We start from the raw sequence: 27,785 nt of genomic DNA, 5'->3' as shown, positions 1-27,785 counted from the left end.
TTCCGCGACTTCTTAAAATAATGACGACAAGTTTGTTTACCAAATTTGTCAAGGATTCAAATCACCTGTATCCTTTCCTCCCGTATAAAAAAATGTCTTCTAACCCTGGGTTTAATTATGGAAATGGATATATTTTTTAAAAAAAAATTATCAAAATAGATATTTTTATAAAATTATGAAAATGGATAAATCGTATTTTAATATATGATTTCATCACGAAAAAATTATATATGAAAGCACGATTTCATTTTTTATTATATTAAAATATTTTTTTAAAGAATTGAAGTCACACAAACTATGACTTTCCTAATCTAGCTAGCCTAATAGTATCTCACACTAAACACAAATAAATCACTAACCCAAAGGGATTATCAAAAATCCAACAGAGTTCTCCCTAAAAACATAGCAAACCTCATATTAAATAATTTGTGAAAACATATCATATATCCATGTGTGTGTATACATACACACATATGTGTGTGTGTGTGTGTATCAAGGCCATAAATGACAACATAGGGCCTTGATATAATATCCAAAATATCAACTAGTATTAATACAATTTATACATAGTAATCATCAAAGTGTCTTAAAACATCGTAATTACATCATTAGCATATATATCTAAGGATAAATTATCTACAACTCAAAATAAAGGAATTTTCTCATTATGTATGTCTATCCTTATCCCTATAGTTGCATCATACTGAAGTCACCAAAATATATTCTCCATCATATGCAATAAATGCCTATAAAAAAGATGAACAAATTTCTAGGTAAGTCGGTAAATCCCAAGAAGTTGGCTACTCAGCCACCCATGTATCTGAGGGGGAAACGGAAGAAAGGGATAAGTCATGAGGACTTAGGGAGAACATAAAATACAAAGTGGACAAGAAGGACAAAACAAACATAGCACGAGTTTTTCATTCAAAAAGAATTGAAATGTAATCAACGTGCAATTACGAAAATTAATATACTATGAGTATTCGAAGATATACTATGAGTTATCTTTGAATCAACATGTCATAAAAGTGAAAATAAATAAACTCACTTTCATGAAAATTAATATTTACTCCTTTGAAAGCTCATTGGAAATATAATCAACATCATAATCAAATGTAATAAACTTTATATGAACTTTCATTTATTACTATGTGCGTACAGACCACATTATCTCTTTGTTGTGATGAATGATAAACTAAACAACATGATCTCTTCGTTGTAGCAAACGAAAAATAGGAACTATGGATATTCAACTCATAGGTCGCATTCTCTCTTTGTTGCAACGAATGAAAAATAAATATATTATGAGTATTTGACTCATAGACTGCATTATCTCTTCGTTGTAGCAAATAGAATACATATACTATGAGTATTTGACTCATATGCTACATTATCTCTTCGTTGCAATAAACGAAAATCAATCACAACATCGACAATGATAAACCAATTTCACATTTAAAATACATTATCAAGTTATATTAAAATACTCATCAAACCATTAAGGATCACAAAGAATCAATTCCAACTAAGTAAAATAAATGTTATAGTTCATCCTCAAGTACTCATAGAAATCCTATTCACCAAACGAGCTTATTTTAAAATTTACTTGTTTCTCCTAAAGACAGTTAAAATTGTAACTGAGTATATTAGCTACTCACAACCAAAGAAAACACAATCAATGTCTTCCAATGCTGTTGGGAGGAGCCACCACTGTATTTTCCACGAAATCAAGGAATTTAAATTAAAAGAACAAAAGATTAAATAAAATCTCCAAATTTAACATGTTTAGGGTTTTGAGTAAACCACAATAATCCTATTATTTAATTTTTCTAACTTGCCACACACAATCCATAACTAATCTATGTCATAAAAATACTCTTCTAACTCAATGGGTTAAAGATTTACCTCAAGGAGCTCAAGTAGAGAATGTTTAAGGGAATTGAAAATTTTCCTCTCAACTCAAGTCACTTTCCCATGCCTGAGTGCTTATAGGTGCAAGGAATTTATAAGTTTTGAGAAAATGGAGGAACAAGGGTGGTAGAATAAAAGGAGAAATTGATAAAGGTGGGGATGGAAAGAGCTATGAGAAATGGAGGGTTTTGTTCAAAAGGAAAAGATTGAGAAAAGAAGGGGAAGGGTTTTAGGTTCATTAAAGAAAAGGGAAGGGGTTGTTTTATTTTATTGCTATCATATTAATGTATTTTTTTCCTTTTAATGAAATGGTTCATTTCATCCACCAACCTTACGGGTCACAACACCAATTCTCCGCCATTGGTGATGCCATCTCCTTTATTCTTCCCAAAATCTTTGTTGTTGACGAAGACGAGAGCTGTAAGAGATCAACGAGGAAGCATCTTCATACAAATTCAACAATAGGTCCAATTCATCGTCAGGCACTGCTACCAGGTACTAGAAGGACAAAAAGGAGCAAAGCAACATGATGATGTGTGCGAATGGATTTGGGGCATTCAGGTGGTTGCAAGAGAAAAGGATTAAGGGCAATAACGATAATGTGAAAAAAGATATAAGAAATTGTTTTAAATGACATGCCATTATATTAGTGGTGGGACATGAATTGGGATAGGATAAGGAGGCAAGTGTTTTGAATCCCTATGTGAAATGCTTTAGATATATAAAAGAGTATTTGAATTATTAATGATGTGGTGACAATATTAGTAGAAAGTGGATTTTCTATATTTTTCAGTGTGCTAATCAATTGGTTGTGAGGAGTAGTGAATCAACATCACAAGCAAAAAGGTCTCTTAAAAGAGTCTCAAGGAATCAAAGACAATATTGAAGGTATTATAATAACTCACATCTTTCTCAACAAAATGAACTAAACTCCTCAGTTGTATAGATGGCAAAAAAAGTTATCTGACCCAATGTAGGCCAACCCAATACAGGTTACGAGCTATAATTGATTGGAGCAAAAAAAACGAATTCATTTTGGGCCTAAATAATAAAGCTCAAGTCCTAAAAAGGTTCGATTCTTACGGGCTTTTAATGGATTTTTTTCGGACTCAACCTATATTAGGTGATATGCTTCAACTCAGGTACTAGTGTTTGGTATCAATATTATTCTTATTTCTTACCTTATAAGAAAGTGGGAAAAAATACATGAAATGCAAATTTTGTAAGATACTAGTTGAAGAATACTTCAAGATGAGAGGATGATATTGTTTTGAAAGATGCATAATTTGAATATATTTGACATATGATTAAAATTGACAAAGAAATTAAAAATATATAAATAATAATATTTGAGTGGAGTAGAGATAATAAAATGGAGAAATGTTTTGTAAAGCTTCGCTTGTGATTAAAAATGTGTTTATTAAGTTAAAAAACAAGGGTGAACACAAGTTAAGTCAAATTAAATTTAAAAAAAACTTGATTTTTTTAAAAAATGATCAAATAGTTTGATCATGTTTATTTAATTTGTAATTATTAACCTAACCCAATCCTATACATTTCTCTCTCCACGCGTACATGGTAGATACTACGAATTTGAAATGGTGCCTTTTATTTGAGTCATTAAAGCCATTGTTATTTTCTATGACGGTTTCTAGAAAAAAAAACTGTCTTGGAATGTATTTTTTAAAAAAAATGAGAATTCTAAGAAGATTTTCCCAAAACTAGTCTAAGACGGATTTTCAAAGAATTGTCTTAGAATATTTTTTTTTAAAAAAAAATTGAAAATTCTAGTGTAGACTTTCTAAGACGGTTTTTCAATGAATCGTCTTAGAATGTCTTTTTTTTATAATTTTTTTATAAAAGTTTCCTTATATTTTATTATTTCATAACCTTACCAAATTATTATTATTATTATTATTATTATTTTTATAATTTTTTTAAAAAAGTTTTCTTATGTGAAAAGACATATTTCTTCAACTCAGCTATTTTTCATAATAAATAGGAAATTCCTAGAGCAAGCCCTACAAGATTTATTCCTTTTGTGTGACATCAATTATCAATCATTTTTCTATCTTCAAATACACCTTCAAGCAGGTTACATAGGCTTGATGATTGAAATTGAAACTTTTTGCTTTCAATAATCAAAATCTGGTTATTTAGTAGTTATGGTTATGATTATTTGAATAACCAAACCATGAACAACCCTAATCACCAACGAATGGAAAGACTACCCATTAGATGGAGCCAATGGAACACGTGGAAGGTTATCAACAAGATAGAGCCCTATTGAAGGATGAGATAATATGATATGACTATAGTTAAGATAAGCAAGGATTTTCAATTTGATGGAAACAATCATGAGGGAAAAGTCACCCTTAGGAGAAGGTTATCAACAAGGTGAAGCCGCCTCATATTTTGGTTCTCTTGTAACCCTTATAATTTTAAATATTGAATTTTATGATTGGATTGGAACAATATATATAGTGTCTGGTTGATGTTTTAGGACTGCATGCATATTTTAAATTAGATTTAGTAACTCATTATTTTAAACTCAAGCATGTACATGCACTTTCCAAATTGTTTCTTTTTATGTTAATACTATTAGAAATATGATTAAATAAAAATTATAAGAAGACAACATAGTCCACGCGTACATGGTAGATACTACGAATTTGGAAGCTGATAAGAGAACACTTATGATCGTCTTGAAAACAGGTATAAAAAGAAAGGAACTTGACCCTAACCGCGAATTTCCTATAAAACAAAAGTTATCAAAAGGAGCGTGACCCTAACCCGACCCGCCGATAGAACCAACATTATTAAGTTTTTAACCAAGAACAAAGGAAAAGATCTCACAATAAAGAAACTCTCAAATTTCATTCATCTTCAAATTCTGCCTTTGGACAATACAAGAGTTCCCTATAGGCTAATATTATAATGTTATATCCCACTAATATGCATTTACCAAATGCATTTATAATTGTAGGCCACTAAATGAAAATAAATTCCCACTAGCCACTAAATGACCTAGAGCATTCTAGAAAGCATTTAGTAAGGATAAGAGAAAATGAAAAATCACCAGAAAATTACGTCAAAAAACTGGTACGAAAATTACAAATAAAATGACAGAAATTAGACTTAGTTATTATCTAATCAGCCCAATATTAATAGTTTACCAAAATTGATCAACTCAACCTATGAATGCTTCTTGTCTTGTAAATTGGACTTTCCAAAGTGATTCTTCAAGTTAGCCTCAAAGCATCTTCATCAATTTGTAGGAAAGTGACCCATAGGTGCAACCCTTAATTCATGTTGGTCTTTTTTCTTCTTGATCTTTAGAATCAAACTTTGCAATACTTGCTTCATCATCTTAGTCAGGGGGGGGACTAGTCAAGGTGGTTGTGTCGGCGAAAACTAAGGGAGGAAGATGACAACATCCCTGTTGGAGGCTGGATCGGGGTCACTGTCGTCGTCAAACACAACCTAAATCTCCCTAGTTGTTGGGGAAACATGGAGGAGAAGGTGTGGTCGATTTCAAAACCCTAGCTGTTTTTGGAATCAAAAATTAGAGGAGAGAAAGGGAAAAGAGAAAAACCCAACCCAATGTTCTAGAATATGCATTCTTTCATTCCTTTCCAAGACGGTTTTCTAAAACCATCTTTGTATTCTCACATTCTACACCAGTTCTTAACAAACCGATGTCGTAATACATTTTCCAAGACAATTTTGGAAAAATCGTCTTTAAAAAGTTGCATTTATTTAAAAAAATGTCACCGCTTAATTTATGACATCAATTTTTTTTAGAACCATCGTAAAAGCAACATCGTAAAAGACCATTTTTTTAGTAATGGATTGACTAAATGCATTAGTCCTTTGATATGAATAAAACAATCTATCTCAGCAGTAACTTGAGATGGTTGATAAAGGAATATCATGTATAACAACTAATCAACACTTGAAAAAATATAAAAGAAATTCAAAATACTATACAATAACATAAAAACTAATGCATGTTATGTTAGGATTGAAGTTTAAAAATAATTTTACTCAAGAAATTAAGAATGCAAAATAATTTATAAAAAAATATCCCAAGTTTTTGTTCTCAATAAATTAAGTTTGCAAGTAACAATTTACTTTTGAACATATTTTTTAGGAGATGTTTGTTTCACAATATCTTTTTGGATTCCCAAGAATGTGGAGATAATAATATATTTTTTCATATTTGTAAGAAGGTAATACTAGGTAAAATAGAAAGAACAACTCCACCAATATGCATCATCTATGTCATAGGATTATGTTGACCTTTCTATTATGTTCCTATCTGACTCTTTTGCATTATGATATTTGTTGTGTACCATTGGTTTGACAATATCAACAAGTTGTTCGAAAACTTGGCACATTATATCATGAATGTCTAAATCAATTTGTTGCCTAATGAGCAACGTAGTTATCATACCAGGCACTTTTGTTGCCACCGTCATGGTATCAAGCAGTAGAGATAACCATAGGAGGGGACATCAACATTGTCAAAATAGGTTGTGTTGTCAGCAATAGTGATGTTGGCATACCTACTACTAAAAAAAGTGTTTTTTATGGCATACATTTAAAGACGGTTGTGAAAAAATCGTCGTCATTTGGGTATTAGTGGTATTTTTGTAAATAATTGCAAATTTTCAAAGACGATTCTTGCAAAAACGTCTTTAAAACATCTTTTCAAAGAAGTTTTTTTTATGGTTTTTGTAAAAATTGCCCTTGAAATTAGATACTTAACGTCAATTTTACAAAGAAACAGTCATGAGTGGGTTTTTATTTTTCGTGGTTCATGCACTCTCAGAGTGTTGCTCGTTTTTAACCTTTCATTCCCCTCGTGCCCATTCCTCTCCTTTTGCCTTGATATATCTCAAACCAAACCCAAAACCCTTTCCCCTTCCCTCCCTCCATGTCACCCCTCCCTCCTCTCCTCCCTCGACCCCAACGACGTCGTTCACTTTGCAGGAGGTTAGCTGAAATCGGGAACTAAGAATCACACTATGGTTGCAAAGGTGTTGTCCTCTAACATTGTCTTGCCGAAGGGAGGACCCTCTTCTTTGCATAACATTTGTCCCACTCTTATCACCGAGTGCCTCATCGGTGACGAAACCGGCACCATCATCTTCATCGCGCGCAACGAACAAGGTAACCCCATCATAATCCTTTTCATTTTTGTTTTGTTTCTACTTTATTAAAAATAAAAAAAATTTCACTTGTGCACCTTTTATTTTTTTTAAAAAAAGTTTTTTTTCCCAAGATGGATTTGTAGTGTTCTGGTTCTTGTGGGATTGTGTTTTGAATAATGAGTATTTCTTGAGAATGGGGATTGGAATTTTGATTCTGAAGTGGTTGACTTTGTGGGATCAGAATGCATTTGTTTTAAGGATGAATTTTTGTATGCTTTCTCAAGTTACTCGTTTCATTCAAGGGTGTGAATTGTGCTTTGCTTTGAATGGTTGAATCTTTTTTTTTTTTTTAACTTTTGAGATGGAAATTTTTTGCTTTGAATGTTTTCTCAAATGGATTGGGGCTTATTAGTTCTTTTTTCAAAATCGAAATCAGTTACTAGAAGATGATATTCAATATCTTAAATCATTCATTCTTGAGGTCTTGATTTTATCAAATAGAAATAATTTGTGAATAAATTTTCAATTTTCAAATAAAATTTTGCGTTAAATAGACCAATAGAATAGAATTGATATTAGTCAGAGGCTGACATACTATTTCATGTTGTAGTTGGCTAAAGGGGAGTTGAGCCTTGAAATGGGTGACAAAATCAAGGGCAAGGGGACAATTTAGGCATATATTTTGTGGCTCTTATTGTCTAATTAGAATTTCATTCAAGTTTTTATGTTGTTGCTTATCAATGATATATATTTTGTTGTGCATGTTGTAGGGAGTCTCTACAGTTAAAGCATTCTATGAGCTACTTAGTCAATCTAGCTTAAATGTCCTAAATCCTAAAGAAAACAAGCTCGTTGCCCGAGTGGAGCTTTGCCCCATCTTGAAGATGTTATATAAAATACTAATAATTAGGTAATGATTTTTGCTACCTTACTTTTATGCTCTCTCCTCAATTAATGGGATAAGTCTATTAAGATCAATGGAATATGCTTTCAGCATCATCTGACATACAGATATAGTAATTAGGTAATGTATATATTTACTATGTTCTTGTTAAGGGTCATTTTAGAAGGAATTGTGTTACTCACTGAGTGGGTTTTCACGAATTGGATGATTTTGCTTGGTTCAATTTATGTAATTTACTTGAATTTAGAATAACCTACACAATTTTAAAGTTTATTAACTTTTTTTTCTCATTTGAACAATTTCATTTAAGTTGTATTATTGCTCTTATCTAATAATTTTGTCTATTCCTTTCACAGATTTTAGAAAGAAGTTTGTTTATTCCATGAAAGATCCTCGTGACCGTATTGAGGTTGCCCAATAAACATAGATAAGTGAAATGTCTATTTGGTGATCTCTTTATGCTAGAGAATTTCCTTTAAACTTGAAAAGTTAGTGTACCCTATCAAATTATGGAACATTACAATAAAGTTTTAGTGAAAGTATTTCCAATTTTGGAATAATGAACCATGCATCTGATCAGTAATTTTCAACAAGTGGTTAATGAATAACCACTCACTGATTCAATAAATCATTTGTGTGGTTAAATGTTCTTGAAATGGAAACATTTTTACTAACAATTCCTTTTTCATTAATTTCCCTTCAATGTATGGAATAAATACTCATAAAATATCATATAGAATAATTTACATTTGAAATTATGAGAGTAAAGATGTTAACTTGTTGAATTTGTAGCCTTGTCCAAAGTTTCCACACTTTGTCTTATTTAGCAAAGCATCTAGCAACAACTGTGGACATAGTATTTCCAGTCGTGGACATAGTAATTCCATTTGCTTTTCCTCTTGTGCTAGATTATACTTTTAGATATAGATATTCATTTCTTTGGGTGGGTTAGGGGAGCCTGAGACTACGAAGTTGTGGGTCTTGTTCTGATAAGGACTTTAACTTTAACTCATGTTATTCCTTGATTTTCTTTTAATCTGAGAGACTAAAAAACATGGAGTACTAGTGGAATTTCTACAATGATAAGTAAAATGAAATTGAGGGCACACGATTCAACACTAGAATTTCTGCAATGATATAGTTCTTTAATAAGACATATAAAGTAATTTTCTTTTGTCCATCATTCTTATATATCTCATCCCCCTCCAAATATATAAGGTATTTTTCTGTTGATATACCAGCAATGGTGTAAGTTGCTTGTCAATTAGTAATGCGGGGGGTGGCTATAGCAATGGTTGCAAGCCTATGGCAATGAACCTATTGTTCCAAGAAAGGCCAGGAAATTTGAAATGGTCATTCTTTCCTATTTGTATTGAATGATGATATTTTAAGATTATAAATGTTTGAAATTTATTCCATTTTCTTAATTTTAATCATGATCAACTATAACTTAAAGTGAAAGCATGTTTAAAGTAAATTTAATCTTTGCCTACATAGATCAATTTTGTTTACATAGATCAATTTTGCCTTCTCTATTCTTGTTAATAATTTTGCCCATGATTTCTTCTTGTTGTATTCTTGTTTAGTGGTTTGACATTCCAGTTTTGGATATATTAGTTGAATAATCATCATGGCAATTCTATTCAATTTGAACAAAATTACTTTTGATAAGAAAATTAATTTACTCATCTTATTTCCTACATTCTCCACCTTGAAAAAAATGGAACTATATATAGTTGATGATTAGATTATTTCAACATTTATGAAACTTGTGATGTGAAATGAATGATCATAAGAATATATGAAATTGAAATAAAATTGTGTTATACTCAAATTCATTATTTTATTTTTTTATAATTTTTTTTAAAAAGAGATATTCCAAGACGATACTCTGAAAAACTATCTTAGAAATTCTACTTTCTAAGATGATTTTTCCCAAAAAAACCGTTTTAGAATCCTCAATATTTTCAATTTTTTTTAAAAAATATTCTAAGACGATTTTTGGAAAAAGTGTTTTAAAAATTATACTTTTTTAAGACAATTTGAAAATCGTTGACAGTAGAAAACAATGGTAAAAAACCCCTCAAAATCGTCATAAAAAGTGATTTTTTTAGTAATGACCCAAAGTCATTCTCTCATTTGTCTTCTTGCTGCAGGTTTTCTTTTGTTGTGGATTCATATCTCTTGTAGTTTTTAATAGAGCATAAATGCATAAGTTGATGCAACCCAACGTTAGATTCAAACTGATCTATCAATTCACCTACTTTGGTCCCACCAGACGTACCAATTTTGTTGTCTAATTGTATTAGCTGAAAGCTCCAACACAATTCCAAAATAATGTTCAAGAAATTGACATTAGAAAGGAAAATTTGCTTCCTAACAATGGATTCTCAAGTTACTCTAGAGAGCACTTGGTGTAGATGAAGTAACAAAAACTAACTTGAAAATAGTAAAGGGAATTCATAAATGCTAGAAATAATAGAAAGTTTGGTGTTTACAATTTGAATATGTATAGATAAACAAACTAATCCACTTTAATCGGTATTCACTATCAAAATAAGTTTAGCCTACTAACTAAGCCTTGCTCCTTAATTTTAGGGATCCTATATCCTAATTGCTCCACTCGATTCTGACCCCTTCAATCCTTATCCTTTCACGAGTGAGTAGCTAATGGACTCCTTTAGTCAATTAGGCTTTAACAAGTCTAAGGCCCAATGCTTTATCTTCATCGACATCCCAATATCAACACCCTGTATGGTATCGACAACTAACCATCTATTAAGATTGCCCTCTATCTTTTGATTGTAACCAACTTTTGCTAAGTGAATTTTTATATTTGGTTACCAATAGAGCTGAACTTGAGCTAAGATGAATTCGTTAAATAAACGAGATAAACTTGAGCTATGTATAGCTCACTTCGATTGATTCATGAACAAAAATTTACTTTGCAAAATAAGTGAATAAATTAATAAAAGTATGTAAAATATTATAATTTTAAATTGAGTTGAGTAAATGAGTTGAATCAATCTGTTCGTGAGTTTTATTAAGTCGAGTTTGAGCCAAAAATAAATATTTATGTCGAACTCGAGTCAAACTGCAAGCTAAGTCATTTCTTATTAAGCCGATTCGACCTAGAATGAACTCGACTCAGTTTGACTCATCTTGAGTCCTATTTACATTTGAATGACCAATTATTTTTATGTACATTTTTAATGAGATAAGATAGCATAAAAAATAGATAAAAAATTAATAAATTTTAACATAGTCTAATAATTCGTTTATAATCTTTTATTTTTATATTGACCTCTCTTTTACTTGACGGTATCATATAAAAAAGGCAAAATTACATTTTTGGTCCCCTAGTTTATCTCTAATTCCGAATTTTGTCCCCCAATAAATTAATTCACAAATTTTGTCCTCCTATTTTCTAAAATCATGCAATGTTGATCCCCTAGCCCACAACTGGACGTTGATTGTTAGCAAGTGACGTTGACTGCAACGTGTCACTTTCTTATTGGATAATGATTGCCACGTGTTATGTTCTGATTGAATGTCAACTCCATGAAAGATGAAATACATTGTTGTTTTCATTGACCAATCAGAACATGACACGTGACAGTCATCATCCAATAAGAACGTGACACGTGACATTTAACATTCAAACAGTTAACATCCAATTGTAGGCTTGAGGACCAACATTGCATGATTTTAGAAAATAAGAGGACAAAATTTGTAAATTAATTTACTGGGGATCAAATCCAAAATTGGAGGACCAAATTTACAATTTTGCCAATAAAAAATCACGTAAAAGAATTATTCCGTGTTAATTACATTTTCCCGTTTATAATTGGCTAATATTACTATTAATTCACGAAAAAGAATGAAAAAAAACGTGGTTGGTTTTCATATCCCTCTCAATCCGTAACTTCTAATCCAAGTCCCACCTTAATTTGTATAAATGTTCTCATTTGAAATTCTTACGATACGAAAAGTTTAAATAAAATATCACAATTTTTAAAATTTATTTTATTTCATTTATTGGTGTTTTACATTATTCTATTGTATAAAAAACTTTGGCAAAACTTGGGAGAAACCTTCCTTTCCCGTGTTTCCTTTTTTTTCTTATTCTTTCAAAAACCCGAGTTTTTTTTTTAATTTTATTGAAAGGGGCATAAAGCCCGAACACCAAACCAAATTACAACTGAGGATCTGCTCACATAAAAAACAAAAGGGGTTGCTATTCTCACCCACACATTATATGAAATCTCTCTTTTGCCAATTCACTAAATCCTTGCACCCCCTCCCATTTGTGTTTCGCGACACAACCCCACCCCACTGCAGCTCGTTCCACCCCATCACGACACAAAACAGTCTTTTCCCTCTTCGGGCAAAGGAGAGGGTGTGTCCGATGACGAGAGAAAGAGTTTGGGAACAAGAAAATGTAGGTTTTGTTGTGAGGAGAGGTTTGGGGGTAAGAAAGGGTTTGAGAGTGTGAACTGTATGTGGTCTCTCTTGAACATTTTTTTTTTATTGAATGTCACAAAATCACCTTTTCGTTGTTGGAATGGGTATATAAAATATGTAAACAGAAACAAAGTTCCGACTTATATCGTCTTTCCATTAATTATATATATTTTTACACCTTCTTTTGTAATTGAAACACAATTTCATTGTTTAATTTTTTTAAATTTTCAAATTATACTTTTTGAGTATCATGTTAATATTTTGAATAAAGATGCATATACACATCTATATTACTTGACACCCTGAAAGAGAAAGAAAGAGAATAAGTTTGGTGGGTCATATAATTTGATGAAAATAAAAATCAGTTATATGATGTATAGTGGTAAAAAAAAATCAGTTCATCTCCAATGGAAGATGCTTGATGAGTTCTTTAAAATATTTTTATTCTTTTGGTATTGGAGAAGTTCATTTAATATTGTGGATTTCTTAAGTTTTGGGGTGAATATCTTATATAAACAACCCATCTCCAAAGTTTATTGAGAATAAAAAGTAATTTAATATACTCTGACATATTCAAAGTAAGTATCTTAAATTTTGATTCTTAGAGATGCTGGGAAAGCTTTAATATTTGAGTGACACAAAGGCTATCTTACTATTCATGCATATTTTTTCTCTCTTTCATAAATTAAAATTAATCAAGGGCTGAAATCTTATGCAATTTTGTGAAAACAAGAATCTTTTCCCCCATTTTGGGGGTAAAAAAAAGGTGAGGACAGGTAGGTAGCTTGGCACTAATCACTTTTAGAGATATCTCAAAACAGAAAGAAAGATGCAAGCTACCCACTCATTCACGTACATTGGTTCCACGTCGGTGTCAACTACCAGCAGCTATGCTATTCTAAACACCTTGTTTAGATTGCTTTATAAGTTTTCTCCCCCAAATTAAGTTCCAAACAAATTCAAACATAAGATATTTCACATTTCGAGTGTCGCTGCCCATGATGTTAGAGTATGGGGCTATGGCCAAGTTAAGGCACAGAACAGAAGCACTCATAGCTTGTTTGGTTTCATGTTTGGAACGTGATTTTTAGAAAGTAATAGTTATAACTTCCACGTCTCAAATGTGATTTTTCTATAATCAACGAGTTTCCAAACATGCTAGTTACATTCACTTGAGTTGAGGCCATTACCATAAAGCAACAAAGAACCGAAACCGTAAGCGATAAAACCAACGAGAGAGAGAGAGAGAGACAGTTTCTCAGGGGACGTTTCTGTTTTTTCTTTTCCTTACTACAAAACAACAAAAGGTCCTTCACGCAAAGCAATGCGTGCCATTACTCGAACTCTATGTTCCTTTTTATCTCTCTCTGATTTTGACGTAGTTGTTGTAGCGTGTGAGTCTTTTTTCTTCTTTCTTTTAATGAATGTTTTGCTCTTTTTGTTTAAAGCATAAGCCTTGCATTCCGTTACGCATTGTGAGCATGAAGCCTTGAATATTCTAACAGGTTTCTTAACTGATAACCCAGATACTGTTTTTTATTTTCTTAAGCGAGAAAAAAATAGTGTGATTAATCTGAACAGGTTTTTGTGAAATGGGTGAAAATTGTGTTTTTTTTTTTTTGAAAGGCTGAAAAATGGTGTTTATAGAAGGGAATGAATAAGAGATTAAGAGTCATTCACACTCTCAAGATTTGTTTGGTTGCACTTTTCCGCTTTGTTTTTTCAGCTGCTTGAATTGCATTTGCCATGTGTTGCATTGCAGTGCCAAGATCTTGAAAGACAATGTTGTTTCTGAGTAATGAGAACACCATACAGGGGGAGATTTCAAAGGCTTGAGATGTCAATGTTATTTGCATAATCAAAGGTAAAGAAATGAAGCAATGAACTATCTAAAGTCTACAATGGTTTTAACCCTTTATGTAAAGAATCAATTACATTTTCTTTTTCCAATTCTGCTGATTAAACCAATGATTATGATCTTTTTTTGTTTGGAACTGTGATATGAGCTGATGTAGATGGATATTTTAGGTTGATTTGGGGAGAGGATGGCATCTTCATGGGAATATTTTGGGGAGATTGCAAATGTGGCTCAGCTAACGGGCATAGATGCGGTGAGGTTAATTGGGATGATTGTGAAAGCTGCAAATACAGCACGGATGCACAAGAAGAATTGCAGGCAATTTGCTCAGCATCTGAAGTTGATAGGGAATTTGCTGGACCAGCTAAAGATCTCGGAGCTTAAGAAGTACCCCGAAACCCGGGAGCCTCTGGAGCAGCTAGAAGATGCCCTTAGAAGGTCTTACATTTTGGTCAATAGTTGTCAGGACCGGAGCTATCTTTATTTGCTGGCCATGGGATGGAACATTGTTTATCAGTTCAGGAAGGCTCAGAGTGAAATTGACAGATACTTGCACCTTGTTCCTCTCATTTCACTAGTCGATAATAATCGAGTCAGGGTATATGCTATTTCTTCGCTGTACAATTGTCTTGCTTAATACTCATTAGTCATTGGGATTATTCTTTGAACATCTTTGTTGCTATTGATCAATCATTATCGTGCTAAGGTTGTGCCTACTTCAAATTTGTATTGTTTGCATAAGTCATCTTTGTTAGTTTGCCATTATTTAGGGGAAATTTAAGTATTGCCTAGGGATATAATTCAGCAGGTCCTCTACCAAAAGCGATAAAATCCTGCATAGCAATCGTAAAATCCTGGCCTGTAAAATTCAGGGTCCTGTGTCAGTGAGTTGCATGTGCTGAATTTGTACAGCAAGCCAACCGCATAATGTGGCTTATTTGTTGCTAGACACAACTCAGAAAAATGGGCAGTGTTCTTGAATATATGAAATATGCATTTGTAAGGATCCATTTAGAGTACATGTCTAAATGAGATTTGAGCATCCACTCTTTTTGAAACTCAATTTATAGAGATTACTTCTCTTCCCTCCATGTATATTTACAACTATATCCCCTGATGATTTGTGTTTCACTACATGCTATAAGGAAAAGGTGACATTTGATAATGCAGAACTCCAATGCATTAGCCAAGATCAAAGGTTATTTTAAAATGTTTTAAATAGGCCTTCTTATCCCTTTCCTTTCAGTTCATTCTCTTGCATTCCATTCATAGCCTTAGTTATCTTTTCTAAAAGCATCTATATAAAAGTCAGTATCCCAAGTTCAAACATGTAGTCCTTTAAGAATTAGTGAAATCCCGGTTCTTGTGAGTAGGTATGATGTGGTGTAGCACACAAGTTACAGCATTTTGCTTTTGTATTAATAATCAGAATTTGCAAATTTCTGAACCTTCCTTAAGACTGATCTACTTTTTATAGTAACTTTCATGGACATTTGTGTTCATAAATTTGGTCTGAATACTGTTAACAATCTCTTGCTTATTTGAAATATTCAGGAGAGACTTGAAGTTATTGAAAAGGATCAATGTGAGTATACATTAGATGATGAAGAGCAAAAGGTGCAGAGTGTTATTTTGAAACCTGAGCCCGAAAAAGTTGATGCTGTGGTGCTGAAGAAAACTCTTTCCTGTTCTTACCCCAACTTTTCTTTCACTGAAGCACTTAAAAAAGAAAATGAAAAACTTCAAGTAGAGCTACAACATTCACAAGCAAATATGGATTTACATCAGTATGAATTCATTCAACATTTACTAGATGTCACAGAAGTTGCAGCTCTTTATCATTCTGAAAAAAGTCACAAGACAGTAGAGTACAGTGACTACAGTTTTTCTGATGCCAATGGTGACAAAGGTCATTCTTCTAATGAAAAAATCCACGAAAAGAATGATACTCATTCCACATCAAGGTAGCCTTATCACACTTGTCCAGATTTTATGTGTTTTGGGTAATATCAGGAAAGCTACTTGACCAACATTCTAATTTATAGTAGTTAAATGAATTTTGAGCATTACACATCTGACCTCTAGGAAGACTCAATGTTTTTCCTTAGTTATTACTGTGACCAGCTTACGCAATGCTAAGTATCCTGCAGTACTGCTTCCTCCAATCTTTCATTGTGTTGCCATGTAGTCAATAATGACTTCTGAAAGATAAAAAATATACTGTTTTTACCTTAAATATTACTTATTGAATTGAGTCTGATTCTTCATATTCCTGGTTTCAACCAGATCATCAGTTTCAGAAAAGGATCAGCTATCAACTGGAGGCTCATATCATTGGGAAGATTGGCATACTGATTTACTTGCCTGTTGTTCTGAACCTTGTCTTTGTATGTTCTCTCGTTCTGTTAATTTCATTTTCTTTAGTTTGGTCAGCTATAATAGAATAATTTCTTTCTTCACCCAGAGGGTTATCACAAGTACATTGTGTTTCACTATGAAGATTGAGTGAGGATAGAAGTTAGTAGGGGTAATTGTTGGATCTGAATTTCTTTTCGCATTTTACTTGTGTTAAGTTGTAGTAATTGTATAGGTGTAGTTTCAATGAGCATAATAAGTAATAACCCCCTTGTTCTCCAAAGAAGTTATTGAGGAAAAAGTGAAAATCTGTTAGGATCCAATTGCAAGGAATGGAACACCATATTAGAAGTATGGGAAGGCTTTTGGGCCCTTCAACTATAATAGCTAGCTTTTGTAGAGTGGTCTCCCAAGTTTCTTCAGCAATCCTCTTAGCTCTTAAACCAATAGAATAAGGGGAGGAGAATCTCAACGGAGCTCTCCAATCCTGCTTTACTTTTCATCTAATGTAATAACTGGATAATTTGATTTGCAGGTATAAAGACATGCTTCTATCCTTGTGGGACATTGTCAAAGATTGCTACTGTTGCAAATAACAGGCCAATATGTAAGTGAGCTATAATGTATTGTTAACATGAAAACCTTGAATCTTTCAGAATTCTGTTTCACTGTTTTGTTGCTAACAAAGCTAGAATTAGACTAGATCAAGTTGCTATCATTATGCGCATTCAATATAGATTTTTCAGCTCCAAAAAATGTCTATTTTTGGTTGCCTTGACTTCATATATATATATAAATCAATACTAAGGTTTTCTTTAAGTTGCAAATATTTTCTGCTTTTTATATTATTCTTACTATCTATTTGGTTCATTTGCCACACTAAAAAATGAGGTCGTGCTGCTATAATTTCAATTTTGTGGGTTTTCAGCTTCTGCAGAAACATGTAATGAATTGATGGCATATTCATTAATTTTATCTTGCTGTTGCTATACTTGCTGCATAAGGAGGAAGCTTCGGAAGATGTTGAACATCAGGGTAATGCTTCCTTCCTTTTGCATAACATGACCTTAGGTGCCCTCTATTATGTAGGTTGTACTTATAAATATTCAGATAAAAAAATTGTAGGCATCATTTTTTCATTGCATGATGAAAGATATATCCACATTATTCCAAGGGATAAACTTAGAACTATTTTGTAAACTTGATGGCTATTAGCTAATATATATAAGTATTCTGTATTACTACTTTTTTTGTTTCTTTTCTGCTAGAAATTTATACGAAATCTGATTTATGTTTATTGGATCCTGATGGATCAATTTACAAGTTGATTGAAAACATAAATATATGTAGTATTTGTTAAGGTTGTAGTACTCTTTGGAATTTAGTGTTATATGGAGACTTGTTTTTTCATTTTCTAGTATCTTCTATGTTTTATTAGCCATTGACATTCTATGCCAGGGGGGCTTTATTGATGATTTTCTTTCTCATTTGATGTGTTGTTGCTGTGCCCTTGTGCAAGAAAGGAGAGAAGTGGAGATCCGTGGTGTTGAAGGTATGACTTCGTCATTCAGATTTCTCCACACTTGGCATTATTTGGGCTTGTCTTTCCTTTACTTGGAAAAACCTATTGAATTGGATCCAGCTTTGGTGTTATAAATTTCGATTTTACTATGACATTTTCTGTTGGAATTTTATAGAACTAACATGATGCTGATTGATTGGTGCTCAAACTGCATGTAAAATGTGTTTTTGTTAAACCATTTTGCAGGTCCTGAGAAGACCAACACAAGACCTCCACCCTCACAGTACATGGAATCATAAATAAAAAATGAAATTAACATTTGCTTGTTTAGGGCTTGAATAACACATAAATTAGAGACAATTAACTATTAGAACTGTCACGGGAAGCCAGTGCCTATGTATTTTGATTCTCACACCACTCGGCATCAATTATTCGAATGTAAAGTAGGTTGTCTGTTTTATGTATGACGTTCAATTTCCCACTTGGATTGAATCCAATGGGTGTAGTTTAATATGCAACACACGATGAGTTTGTGGGAGAAGACCTGAGTTCGACCTGGCAAAATACACTTTAAGTATCATTAAGCCCTAGACCAAAGATTAATCTTATAATCGATTCAAAGAATTAAAGCTTGTGGGGATCGGAGATACCTCATATTCCACCGAGTTATAGACCCTAATTGTGGTGGTTGAACCAAATAAAAAAAATCCCCAATTTAGGAATGAAATTGCTATTGAAGGTTTTATTTTACCCTAAAATGGATTTAACTTGATGAGAGGAAGATTAGTTGGTACATACTCAATATTTGAATTACTAATATAATATTAAACCCCGATAAAATTATTTGAGTCAGAGTATGAATTAGAAGTTCAATGATAAAAAAAAAATTATTAGGAGAGGTAAAACTCAGGCTTTATACGTCTTGTGGAATTAGTTTTTGGCTAAGAAGATACGTTACTTTTAGCAGAAATAAAACTCAGTGAATAAAAACAATCAATCTAAAATATCAAATAGAATACTTAAATGAGGTTTATGATCAATTATGAGTAATATGCAACAAATTTATAACCAAGATACAACAGCTTTATACACAGCTAGTCTTGGTTATAAATGGCTTTTAAATCAAACTCTCAGTTTTGATGCTACTAGCAATTGGAGTTGGATTTGGCGTATAAAATGCCCAGAAAAAAAAAATTAAATTTTTGATTTGGCTTATGGCCAATCTAGATGCACCAAAACGGCAACATATACCAGGACGGGAAATGGCAAAATTAGAAATTCCACTACGGTTAGAAAATGACAATTTTTTAAATATTTTTTATTATTTAAAAAAATTGAAAAAAAAAACATGAGAAATAAGTAATAACACTAACTTATTATAAATTTAAAGATAATCCAATCCTCTATTAACATACTAAATTATAGATAATATTAAATTAAATAAAGATAATATTAAATTAAATAAAAACTAATAAAGTACTCCTATAATATAATATAATACTGAAATGTAAAAATGAAAAATAAAATAGGAAAAGGAAAACATAGAAAGACAAAATGAACTACTTTTTACTTCATATCAAAGACTCCCCTTTTCCTCAGCTCACAGAATCTGCCAGCCATTGTTCGTGTCTATGTATTTATGTGTTTCTTTGAATTGTTATGTTAAGGTAATTCTAGGAGGAGACTCGAAGAATTACAAAGAAGAGTAGGGAAACCAATGAAAGAATGGCATCCGAATCTTATAAGGAAGGAAATTGAGATACAATAGTGTTTTTACAAAATTCTAATCCAAACTGAATCAGAGGGATCAACCTCTATTTATGTCTAACATCAAAGAAAAATTCCCAAGTTGCATCCTCTAGCAAGCTATGCTTCCACTTTACTAGGACCTTTGTAACAGCTCGACCCCTTCTCTTTACTGTCATGCGATCCAAAATAGCTTCAGGTTCTTTGATTAGAGGATCTCCTTCTACTGAACTTGGAAGACTCGAAGAAGTTACTGCTTCACCTACATACTTCTTCAACTGAGATACATGGAATACATCATGCATGCTTGAACTCGAAGGAAGCTTGATCTTGTAGGCCACTGCACCAATCTGTTCCAATACCTGAAATGGGCCATAAAACTTGGGGGACAACTTCACATTGCTTCTGGCAACTACGGAAATTTGCCGGTAAGGGTGCAATTTAACATAGACCATATCGCCCACACTGAACTGCCTCTCAGATCTATGTTTATCTGCTAGCTGTTTCATTCTATTTTGGGCCCTCTTCATGTGAAATTTAATGAGTTTCAACATCTCCTCCCTCCTCAAGAGGCTTCTATCCACCAACTCAATCTTAGAAGCTCCTGCTAAGTAAGGCAGATTCACAGGTGGCGGTTGTCCATAGACCACTTCATAAGGAGTAGCTCGAATAGAGCTGTGAAAGGTGGTGTTTACCACCATTCAGCTAGGGGTAACCACTTAGACCATTGAGCGGGTGAATTTGCACACATACACCTCAAATATGTTTCCAAACACCTGTTAACAATCTCTGTTTGGTCGTCCGTCTGAGGGTAATAAGCTGTGGAGAGCTGGACCTGAACACCTTGAAAAGCCATAAGGTCCTGCCAAAACTGACTGAGAAATATTGAATCTCTGTCATTGGTGATAGAATCTGGAAATCCATGCAACTTGAATACATGATCAAGGAAGGATTGAGCAACATCAGCAGCAGAATAAGGATGAGAAAGAGCCATAAAGTGGGCTGCCTTGCTCAACCTATCAACTACTACAAAAATCACCTGCTTACCAAAGGAACTAGGCAAGCCTTCTATAAAATCCATGGTAATGTGTTGCCAAATCAGATCCGAAATAGGCAATGGTTGCAGCAATCCAGGAAAAGCCTTGGTCTCATATTTACACTTCAGACATACACTGTATTTCTGAACAAAAGCTCTAACATCTTTACTCATCCCTTTCCAATAAACCATAGATTTGAGCCTTTCTAAGGTTGCATTTCTTCCTGAGTGACCAGCAGCGGCAGAAGCATGAAAATGCAGAAGAATATCTTGTCTTAAAGCATCATCTCTACCCAATACTAGTCTTTCTTTCCTCATTAACCCCCTATCCTTCCAAGAATAATGTTTGTGAAAACCAGAGTTTGCTTGTAATTCTAAAATCAACCTCTGAACTGCAGGATCTGAATCCCAAGAGGCTTTAATCTTTATCACCAATTCAGAAACCACCTGATGAACTGCGAGAGCTTGACAAGCAACTGGTTCCACTCGCGACAAGGCATCAGCAACTACATTATCATGTCCCTGCTTATACTCAATTGAAAAATCAAACTCCATTAATTTCACCAACCACCTTTGCTGAAATGCAGTAGTCCATTTTTTTATCCAAAATGAACTTCAAGCTTTGATGATCAGTTCTAATGATAAAATGAGTATTCAGCAAATAATGTCTCCATTTTTAGACAGCCATAGCCATAGCCAGTAACTCCTTTTCATAAGTAGAGTAAGACTGTTGTTGGTGATTCAAGTGTCTACTTATGTAAGCTATAGGGTGGTGATCTTGCATTAAGACTGCTCCAATTCCCAAACCTGAAGCATCCACCTCTACCACAAAGATTTTTGAAAAGTCGAGTAAAGCCAAAACTGGAGTCTCAGTAAGCTTCTTCTTTAATTGCTAAAAAGCCAGTTTTGCTGCATCAGACCAAATAAAGTTATCTTTTTTAAGCATGTTAGTTAAGGGTTTAGCAATGCCACCATATCCCTTGACAAACCTTCTGTAATATCCAGCTAACCCCAGGAAGCCTCTAAGTTGTTTCAAAGTTTTAGGTAGTGGCCACTGTTCTGCTGCATGCACTTTAACTGGATCAGTTGATACCCCCTCCTTAGAAATGAAGTGGCCAAGGTACTCTACTTTAGAAACCTCAAAATAACACTTACTCCTCTTAGCAAACAAGGAATTTGCCCTCATAGTTGCCAAAACTTTGTGTAAATGCAGCAAATGGTCTTCCAATGAACAACTATAAACCAAAATGTCTTCAAAGAACACCAGCATAAACTTCCTCAAAAACTCCTTAAAAATTGAGTTCATAAGCCCTTGAAATGTTGTAGGTGCATTAATGAGACCAAAGGGCATCACTAAGTATTCAAAATGCCCAGCATGAGTCTTAAAAGCAGTCTTATACACATCAGCAGGATCCATTCTCACTTGATTATATCCTGACCTCAAATCGATTTTGGAGAAAATGCTAGAACTGACCAATTCATCCAATAAATCATCTACTAAAGGGATTGGAAACTTGTTCTTAACAGTATGCTTGTTAAGATCCCTATAATCCACACACAACCTCCATGATCCGTCCTTTTTACCCACCAAGACTACTGGGCTTGTAAAAGGGTTACTATTGTTTTGAATTTTACCAGCCGACAAATATTCCCGCACCAACTTTTACCAATCTCATCTTTATGTTGTTTAGCATACCTGTATGGTCTCTTACTGATAGGACCAACACCTTGAACTAGTGGAATTCAATGGTCATGACCAAGTCTTCTAGGAGGTAACCCACTAGGTTCTTGAAATAAATCAGAGAACTCATCCAATAACTTGGCAAGAGTAGGAGGGACTTCTTTATCAGCAGCTTGAGTTGTAAGTGAATTCAGAAGACCCCTTTGTCCATCACATACTTGCAAAATTGACAAATGAACACCAGTTGACATAGCCTTCCCCAATTGTTGGCTCTTAACTGTTTTCAATCCAGTAGAGGCCCTTCTCAACACATGTCTCCTTCCCTTAACATAGAACTTCATCTGTAACTTATTAAAATTCCATACAATATCACCCAAGGAAACCAACCACTCCACTCCCAAGACCAAATCACAGCATCCCAATGGAATGAGTAACATATCAGAAGTGAATTTGGTTTGCTGAATTGTCCATTAGAATCCTCTAACGACGGCAGACACGTTTAACTTTGTGCCATCAGCAACCACCACACTCAGGGAATCAAAAGCATTACTTTTGCAACCCAATCTCTTGGCCACCTCAATGTCCAGAAAATTGTGGGTACTCCCACTGTCAATCAACACATAGAGAGGCTTCTTTTGGTAGTAGCCTGTCACACACATGGTGTGGAAATTGGCAATTCTCGTGAGGGCATGGACAGAAATTTGAGGATCTATAGAGTTGGGCCCCATTCAGTTTTCAAGCAACACTTCTTCCTCTGCACACTCCTGTAACTCATCCACTTCCATCACATGCAACTGCAATGTTTTATGACTCAATCCATGCTCAGGCATAAAGGGTTCATCACAGAAATAACATAACCCTTTTGCTCTTCTATCACTCATATATGCAGGGGTTAAAGTTTTAGAGGCTTACTATTTTGTTTTGGGGATATCTTGTGTCTTGGAAATAGTTTTAGGAGGTGTAGGCAACAATGGTGGTTTAGAAGAAGCCTCAGGTTTAGACTGCTTATTCCATGATTTTGTAACAGAACCATGCACAGTTGCTGCCTCATGCATTTTTGCTAATGTGAAGGCCCGTCAGACAGAATTTGGTTGAAACATTCGAACAAGCATATGGACTTCTTGTTTAAGCCCCCCCAAAAAGCAACTCAGCCTATGCTCCTCACTCATATCCAAACGAGCTACAATAGCATTAAAAGCTTCATGGTACTCCACTATTGATCCCTTCTGCCTCAATTGCATCAATTCAGCCATAGGATCATCACATACTTTGCTAAACCTTTCAATTAAAATTCTTTTATATTCTGACGAAGGTGGTAAGTTTTGCAATCCTACAGATTTCACATAAGAGCTATGCCATTGAAGGGCTCTCCCTTCGAAATGTACCACCGCCAACCTCACCTTAAACTCCTCGGGTGTGCTATCAATAGAGAATAACGTATCACATTGGATTAACCATTGTTTAACATCATGACTAGAGAAACATGGAAAATCAATTCTAGTTAGACGTGTTCCGCAAGAATAAGAAGATCTCTCACCTCGAATTGGGTTTCCCCCTTTGAAGAATGAGTTGTGCCCTTACTATTATTATGTAGAAGGTCCTGCATTTGTTGTGATATCGACAAGGCTAACGACTGTGTTAGGGAATCGTGAAGAGTTTGTTGCATCGAAGCTGCCATCTCCATGAATCTTTCATCAATCTTGGAACTGAGACGATTCTCCACGCAATCTTCAATTTCATGCTCAAGAACACGATTTCGTGTAGCATCTGCCATGTCTGGTCACACTTGGAAGGTTATAGGCTGATACCACTTGTTAAGGTAATTCTAGAAGGAGACTCGAAGAATTACAGAGAAGAGTAGGGAAGCCAATGAAAGAACGACATCCGAATCTTATTAGGAAGGAAATTGAGATACAAGAGTGTTTTTACAAAATTCTAATCCAAACTGAATCAAAGGGATCAACCTCTATTTATGTCTAACAGCTTCCCCATTGGGAAATTCTGTTATTCTAACTACTCATCCCTCTCTTGAATTACTTACAAAAATATCCTGTATCATGTTATCACTTTGTGCCACCAAGGTCAGTGTTGTGTTGTGTTTTTTATTTTGTGTGTGTGAGAATATGGGTGAGAGTGTGAATGGGAAGAAGGGGTTTTGCTGAAAGAGGATTGCAACGGTGACTGAAGAAGACAGCGGCGACTACAACTTCTTTATCAGTGAGCGACTTCTTTATCAATGGTGGGCCCTTATTGTATAAAAAAAAGGAAATTCAAAGAGAAAGAGAGAGAGAGAGAGTGAAAGCAAACCTTGCTGGTGGTTCTGCTTGTGGTTCATCAGTTGTTCACCTGGTGGTGGCCCAACGAGGAGAGAGTGAAAGAGAAGAAGTCCTAATTTTTTAAAAAGTGAAATGTGCATTCTCTTCTTTCCTCCTCTTTTTTATGTTTTTATTTTTCAAAAAGAAAAAAGAAAAGAAATGTGGGGACACCACGTGTAGTCCCTCGTGGTCCCCAATATGCATTTGGTTTTTCTAATGTTCCTTTTCAAGCTGTCCTTGTGCTATTCCTTCGAAGCGATATTGTTTTCATGATTTTTATGGAGTGGGTTTACGATTAAATATTAACACAATTGTTATGCGATATCATTTTGAATAGGCAGCACATAGACAACTTGAAAAGGGACAACAAAGAATCCAAATCCCCCTAATACATCCCTACAAAATGAGGACACCATCCTCGTCTTGATCACCCGTACTCAATAAGTCAACAATGAGATCATCTTGATCACCCGTATTCAATAAGTCAACATTGTCCCCTCATCGTACTTATCCCATCCTTGTGTAGTACTAGGAACGGGGAACGCCACCTAACAGGTGTCTCAATGCTTCATAGTGGCTCATCATTCCATCCCATAATGTTTCATAGAAATTAAATTTATAAAAAATATTATAACAATAAAAACTATCATAAATTGCAATATCATTAACATAAAAATAAAATTAACTTTTCAAAAATTTAAAAAAAAGAAAAAAAACAATAAATATTTATTTAAAGGATTAAAAACATATTTTCTTAAAAAATAATATCATCTCATATATTCATCTTCTAAGAAGTCAAAAGCTTAATATTAAAGATGAGGAGAACGTACTAGAAGAGGTTTACGAAATGGAGGGGTTGGGCCCACACTGCACACAGTGAAGCCTCCCAGCGCATAAATAGAGGAGCCAGGCCACACCTTGTACCTACAAAAATCCATTCTCAATTGAGAAAGCGAAACGCATAGAATCGAAAGAGGGGAAAAGAAAAAGAAAAGTTAGGGTTAGGGATTTTGAGAGATGGCATCGACTAAGAAGATCACCCTGAAGAGTTCGGACGGTGAGGCCTTCGAGGTGGAGGAGGCGGTGGCGCTGGAGTCGCAGACGATCAAGCACATGATCGAGGACGACTGCGCCGACAGTGGAATCCCTCTCCCCAATGTCACCAGCAAGATTCTGGCGAAGGTTATCGAGTACTGCAAGAAGCACGTTGAGGCGAACAGTGCTGATGAGAAGCCCAGTGAGGATGTGCTCAAGGCTTGGGACGTGGATTTCGTCAACGTTGATCAGGCCACTCTCTTCGATCTCATTCTGGTGAGGGTTTTCCTTCGATGTTTCTTTTTTGGCTGTTTTTTTATGGTTTGGGTTTTGGATTGGGGGTTCGGGTTTTTGCGATTGGGGGTTTCGGTGTTTGTTAGGGTTATGTGGCTTGAAGGTTTGGTTTGGATTCGATTATTATTATGTGATGTTTTTTTTTTTCTTGAAATTTGGAATTTTCTTTTGATGTTGTTTTATTAATACGTTGGTCTTATGATATTGTTAGTGAGTAACGTTGTTGTGCTGTTGTATTTGTGTGATATGGATTGAAAAATTGATTCTTAAATTTAGTTTTCTGGTTCTTTTGGTATACAAGACCTTCTTCTAAAGTAAACAAAGAGCATTATTGTTTTATTGATATAGTGGTTTTTAAACTCTAGTAAATTTGAGGATATGTATGCATACCCTTGTGTTTAGGCAAAATTGCATCAGAAAAATATTATTCATAATTGATTATAGCATGTTTTATGTAGTTTCTGAAAATCGTGGTTACATTCTCATGATAATGGTTTTTCTTTGGTCTGTGGTTGTCTCTGCCCATGGGAATGGATACTATTCTCTCTAGTGAAAATCACTACCCTCAAAACCCTATGCTCTTTTTTTTTTTCTTGTTTTTAATGTAGTGTTGATTATTATTTAGATCTGTCTCTTGATTTTTTAAGATTTCAGGGGATCCAAACTCCTCTGCTTATGATTGTGTCTTATAGTCTTTTTTCCAATGTGTTAACCATTGTAGACTTTTGTCTGCCTGTGTTTGCATATTTTTAATCTTAGGTTTACTCTTTATTATGTCAATTAACACTCTTTCAAAATTTCCTATACAGGCTGCAAACTACTTGAACATCAAGAGCCTTTTGGACCTTACTTGCCAGACAGTAGCAGACATGATCAAGGGAAAGACTCCTGAGGAAATTCGCAAGACATTCAACATCAAGAATGACTTCACCCCTGAGGAAGAGGAGGAAGTTCGTAGGGAAAACCAATGGGCGTTTGAATAAGTTTTATGATTCTGCTGCTTTTGAAATTTCAATGAAAAGATATGCCCTATAGTTTCTAGTTTATGTTTCTGACTATTTTGTTTGTTTTATTTATGTTTCGCGTATCAAACTTGTCTTCTTTTTTGAACTTGGGCAATCTTGAAATTGTAAGTAATAGTTGAATATGGTGGGAGGAATGCTTTTGAATCTGGTATCTCAGCTTTATTGTTAATTCATTGTCAAACACTTCTGATCCTCCTAGATATCCATCCTTTAAAGTGGAGAAAAAGAACTTTTGAACTTCAAGTGTGAAGATCTCATTCTTAATTCTTTTAAACTTTCACTTTTTAGCAAAAATAACGTGATTAGAATGTTAAAATGAGATTTCTATAGAAGTAAATAAATTTTGAAAGGAAGGAGACGAAAAATTGTGTTTCATTATTTTTCTTGAAAAGTTTAATTGATTGTACAATAGTAAGGATTAACTTGAATCCTTGTGCAAATAACTTCATTCTCCCAATATTTATGCATGCACATGTTATTAGC

At 34.0% G+C, this 27,785-nt stretch overlaps 2 protein-coding genes across 8 annotated transcripts; both read left to right on the top strand.

Annotated features, from left to right (window-relative positions):
- The first annotated feature begins 13,385 nt into the window (after nucleotides 1-13,385).
- LOC114389447 (protein MID1-COMPLEMENTING ACTIVITY 1-like) lies at nucleotides 13,386-18,630 on the top strand. 7 transcript variants are annotated; one of them, XM_028350126.1, is made up of 9 exons: nucleotides 13,386-13,529; nucleotides 14,198-14,299; nucleotides 14,464-14,891; nucleotides 15,848-16,257; nucleotides 16,580-16,680; nucleotides 17,184-17,255; nucleotides 17,577-17,683; nucleotides 18,107-18,200; nucleotides 18,417-18,630. In XM_028350126.1, exons 3-9 carry the CDS (start codon nucleotides 14,481-14,483, stop codon nucleotides 18,467-18,469), a joined length of 1,248 nt encoding a protein of 415 aa, XP_028205927.1. In that variant the 5' UTR covers nucleotides 13,386-13,529; nucleotides 14,198-14,299; nucleotides 14,464-14,480; the 3' UTR covers nucleotides 18,470-18,630. The 7 variants fall into 7 exon arrangements, with proteins under 7 accessions (XP_028205927.1, XP_028205928.1, XP_028205926.1 ...); XM_028350127.1 differs by having other exon boundaries at nucleotides 13,420-13,462; XM_028350125.1 differs by lacking the exon at nucleotides 13,386-13,529 and adding an exon at nucleotides 13,536-13,829.
- Nucleotides 18,631-25,758: 7,128 nt separating this feature from the next.
- On the top strand, nucleotides 25,759-27,539 carry LOC114391133 (SKP1-like protein 1A). Its single transcript, XM_028352127.1, has 2 exons — nucleotides 25,759-26,259; nucleotides 27,087-27,539. Exons 1-2 carry the CDS (start codon nucleotides 25,966-25,968, stop codon nucleotides 27,258-27,260), a joined length of 468 nt encoding a protein of 155 aa, XP_028207928.1. The 5' UTR covers nucleotides 25,759-25,965; the 3' UTR covers nucleotides 27,261-27,539.
- Nucleotides 27,540-27,785: the final 246 nt, after the last annotated feature.

This window comes from Glycine soja, chromosome 16 (assembly GCF_004193775.1).
Source record: "Glycine soja cultivar W05 chromosome 16, ASM419377v2, whole genome shotgun sequence".
NCBI lineage: Eukaryota > Viridiplantae > Streptophyta > Magnoliopsida > Fabales > Fabaceae > Glycine > Glycine soja.
This window is presented reverse-complemented; position numbering and strand designations above follow the sequence as displayed.

What these genes read in the sequence shown, in the direction of transcription:
- LOC114389447 (XM_028350126.1), top strand. Translation starts at nt 14,481, where the DNA reads ATGGCATCTTCATGGGAATATTTTGGGGAGATTGCAAATGTGGCTCAG. An exon ending in GATACTCATTCCACATCAAG is followed by an intron (nt 16,258 to 16,579) that starts GTAGCCTTATCA and finishes GGTTTCAACCAG; the next exon opens with ATCATCAGTTTCAGAAAAGG. An exon ending in GGAAGATGTTGAACATCAGG is followed by an intron (nt 17,684 to 18,106) that starts GTAATGCTTCCT and finishes ATTCTATGCCAG; the next exon opens with GGGGGCTTTATTGATGATTT.
- LOC114391133 (XM_028352127.1), top strand. Translation starts at nt 25,966, where the DNA reads ATGGCATCGACTAAGAAGATCACCCTGAAGAGTTCGGACGGTGAGGCC. An exon ending in CTCTCTTCGATCTCATTCTG is followed by an intron (nt 26,260 to 27,086) that starts GTGAGGGTTTTC and finishes TTTCCTATACAG; the next exon opens with GCTGCAAACTACTTGAACAT.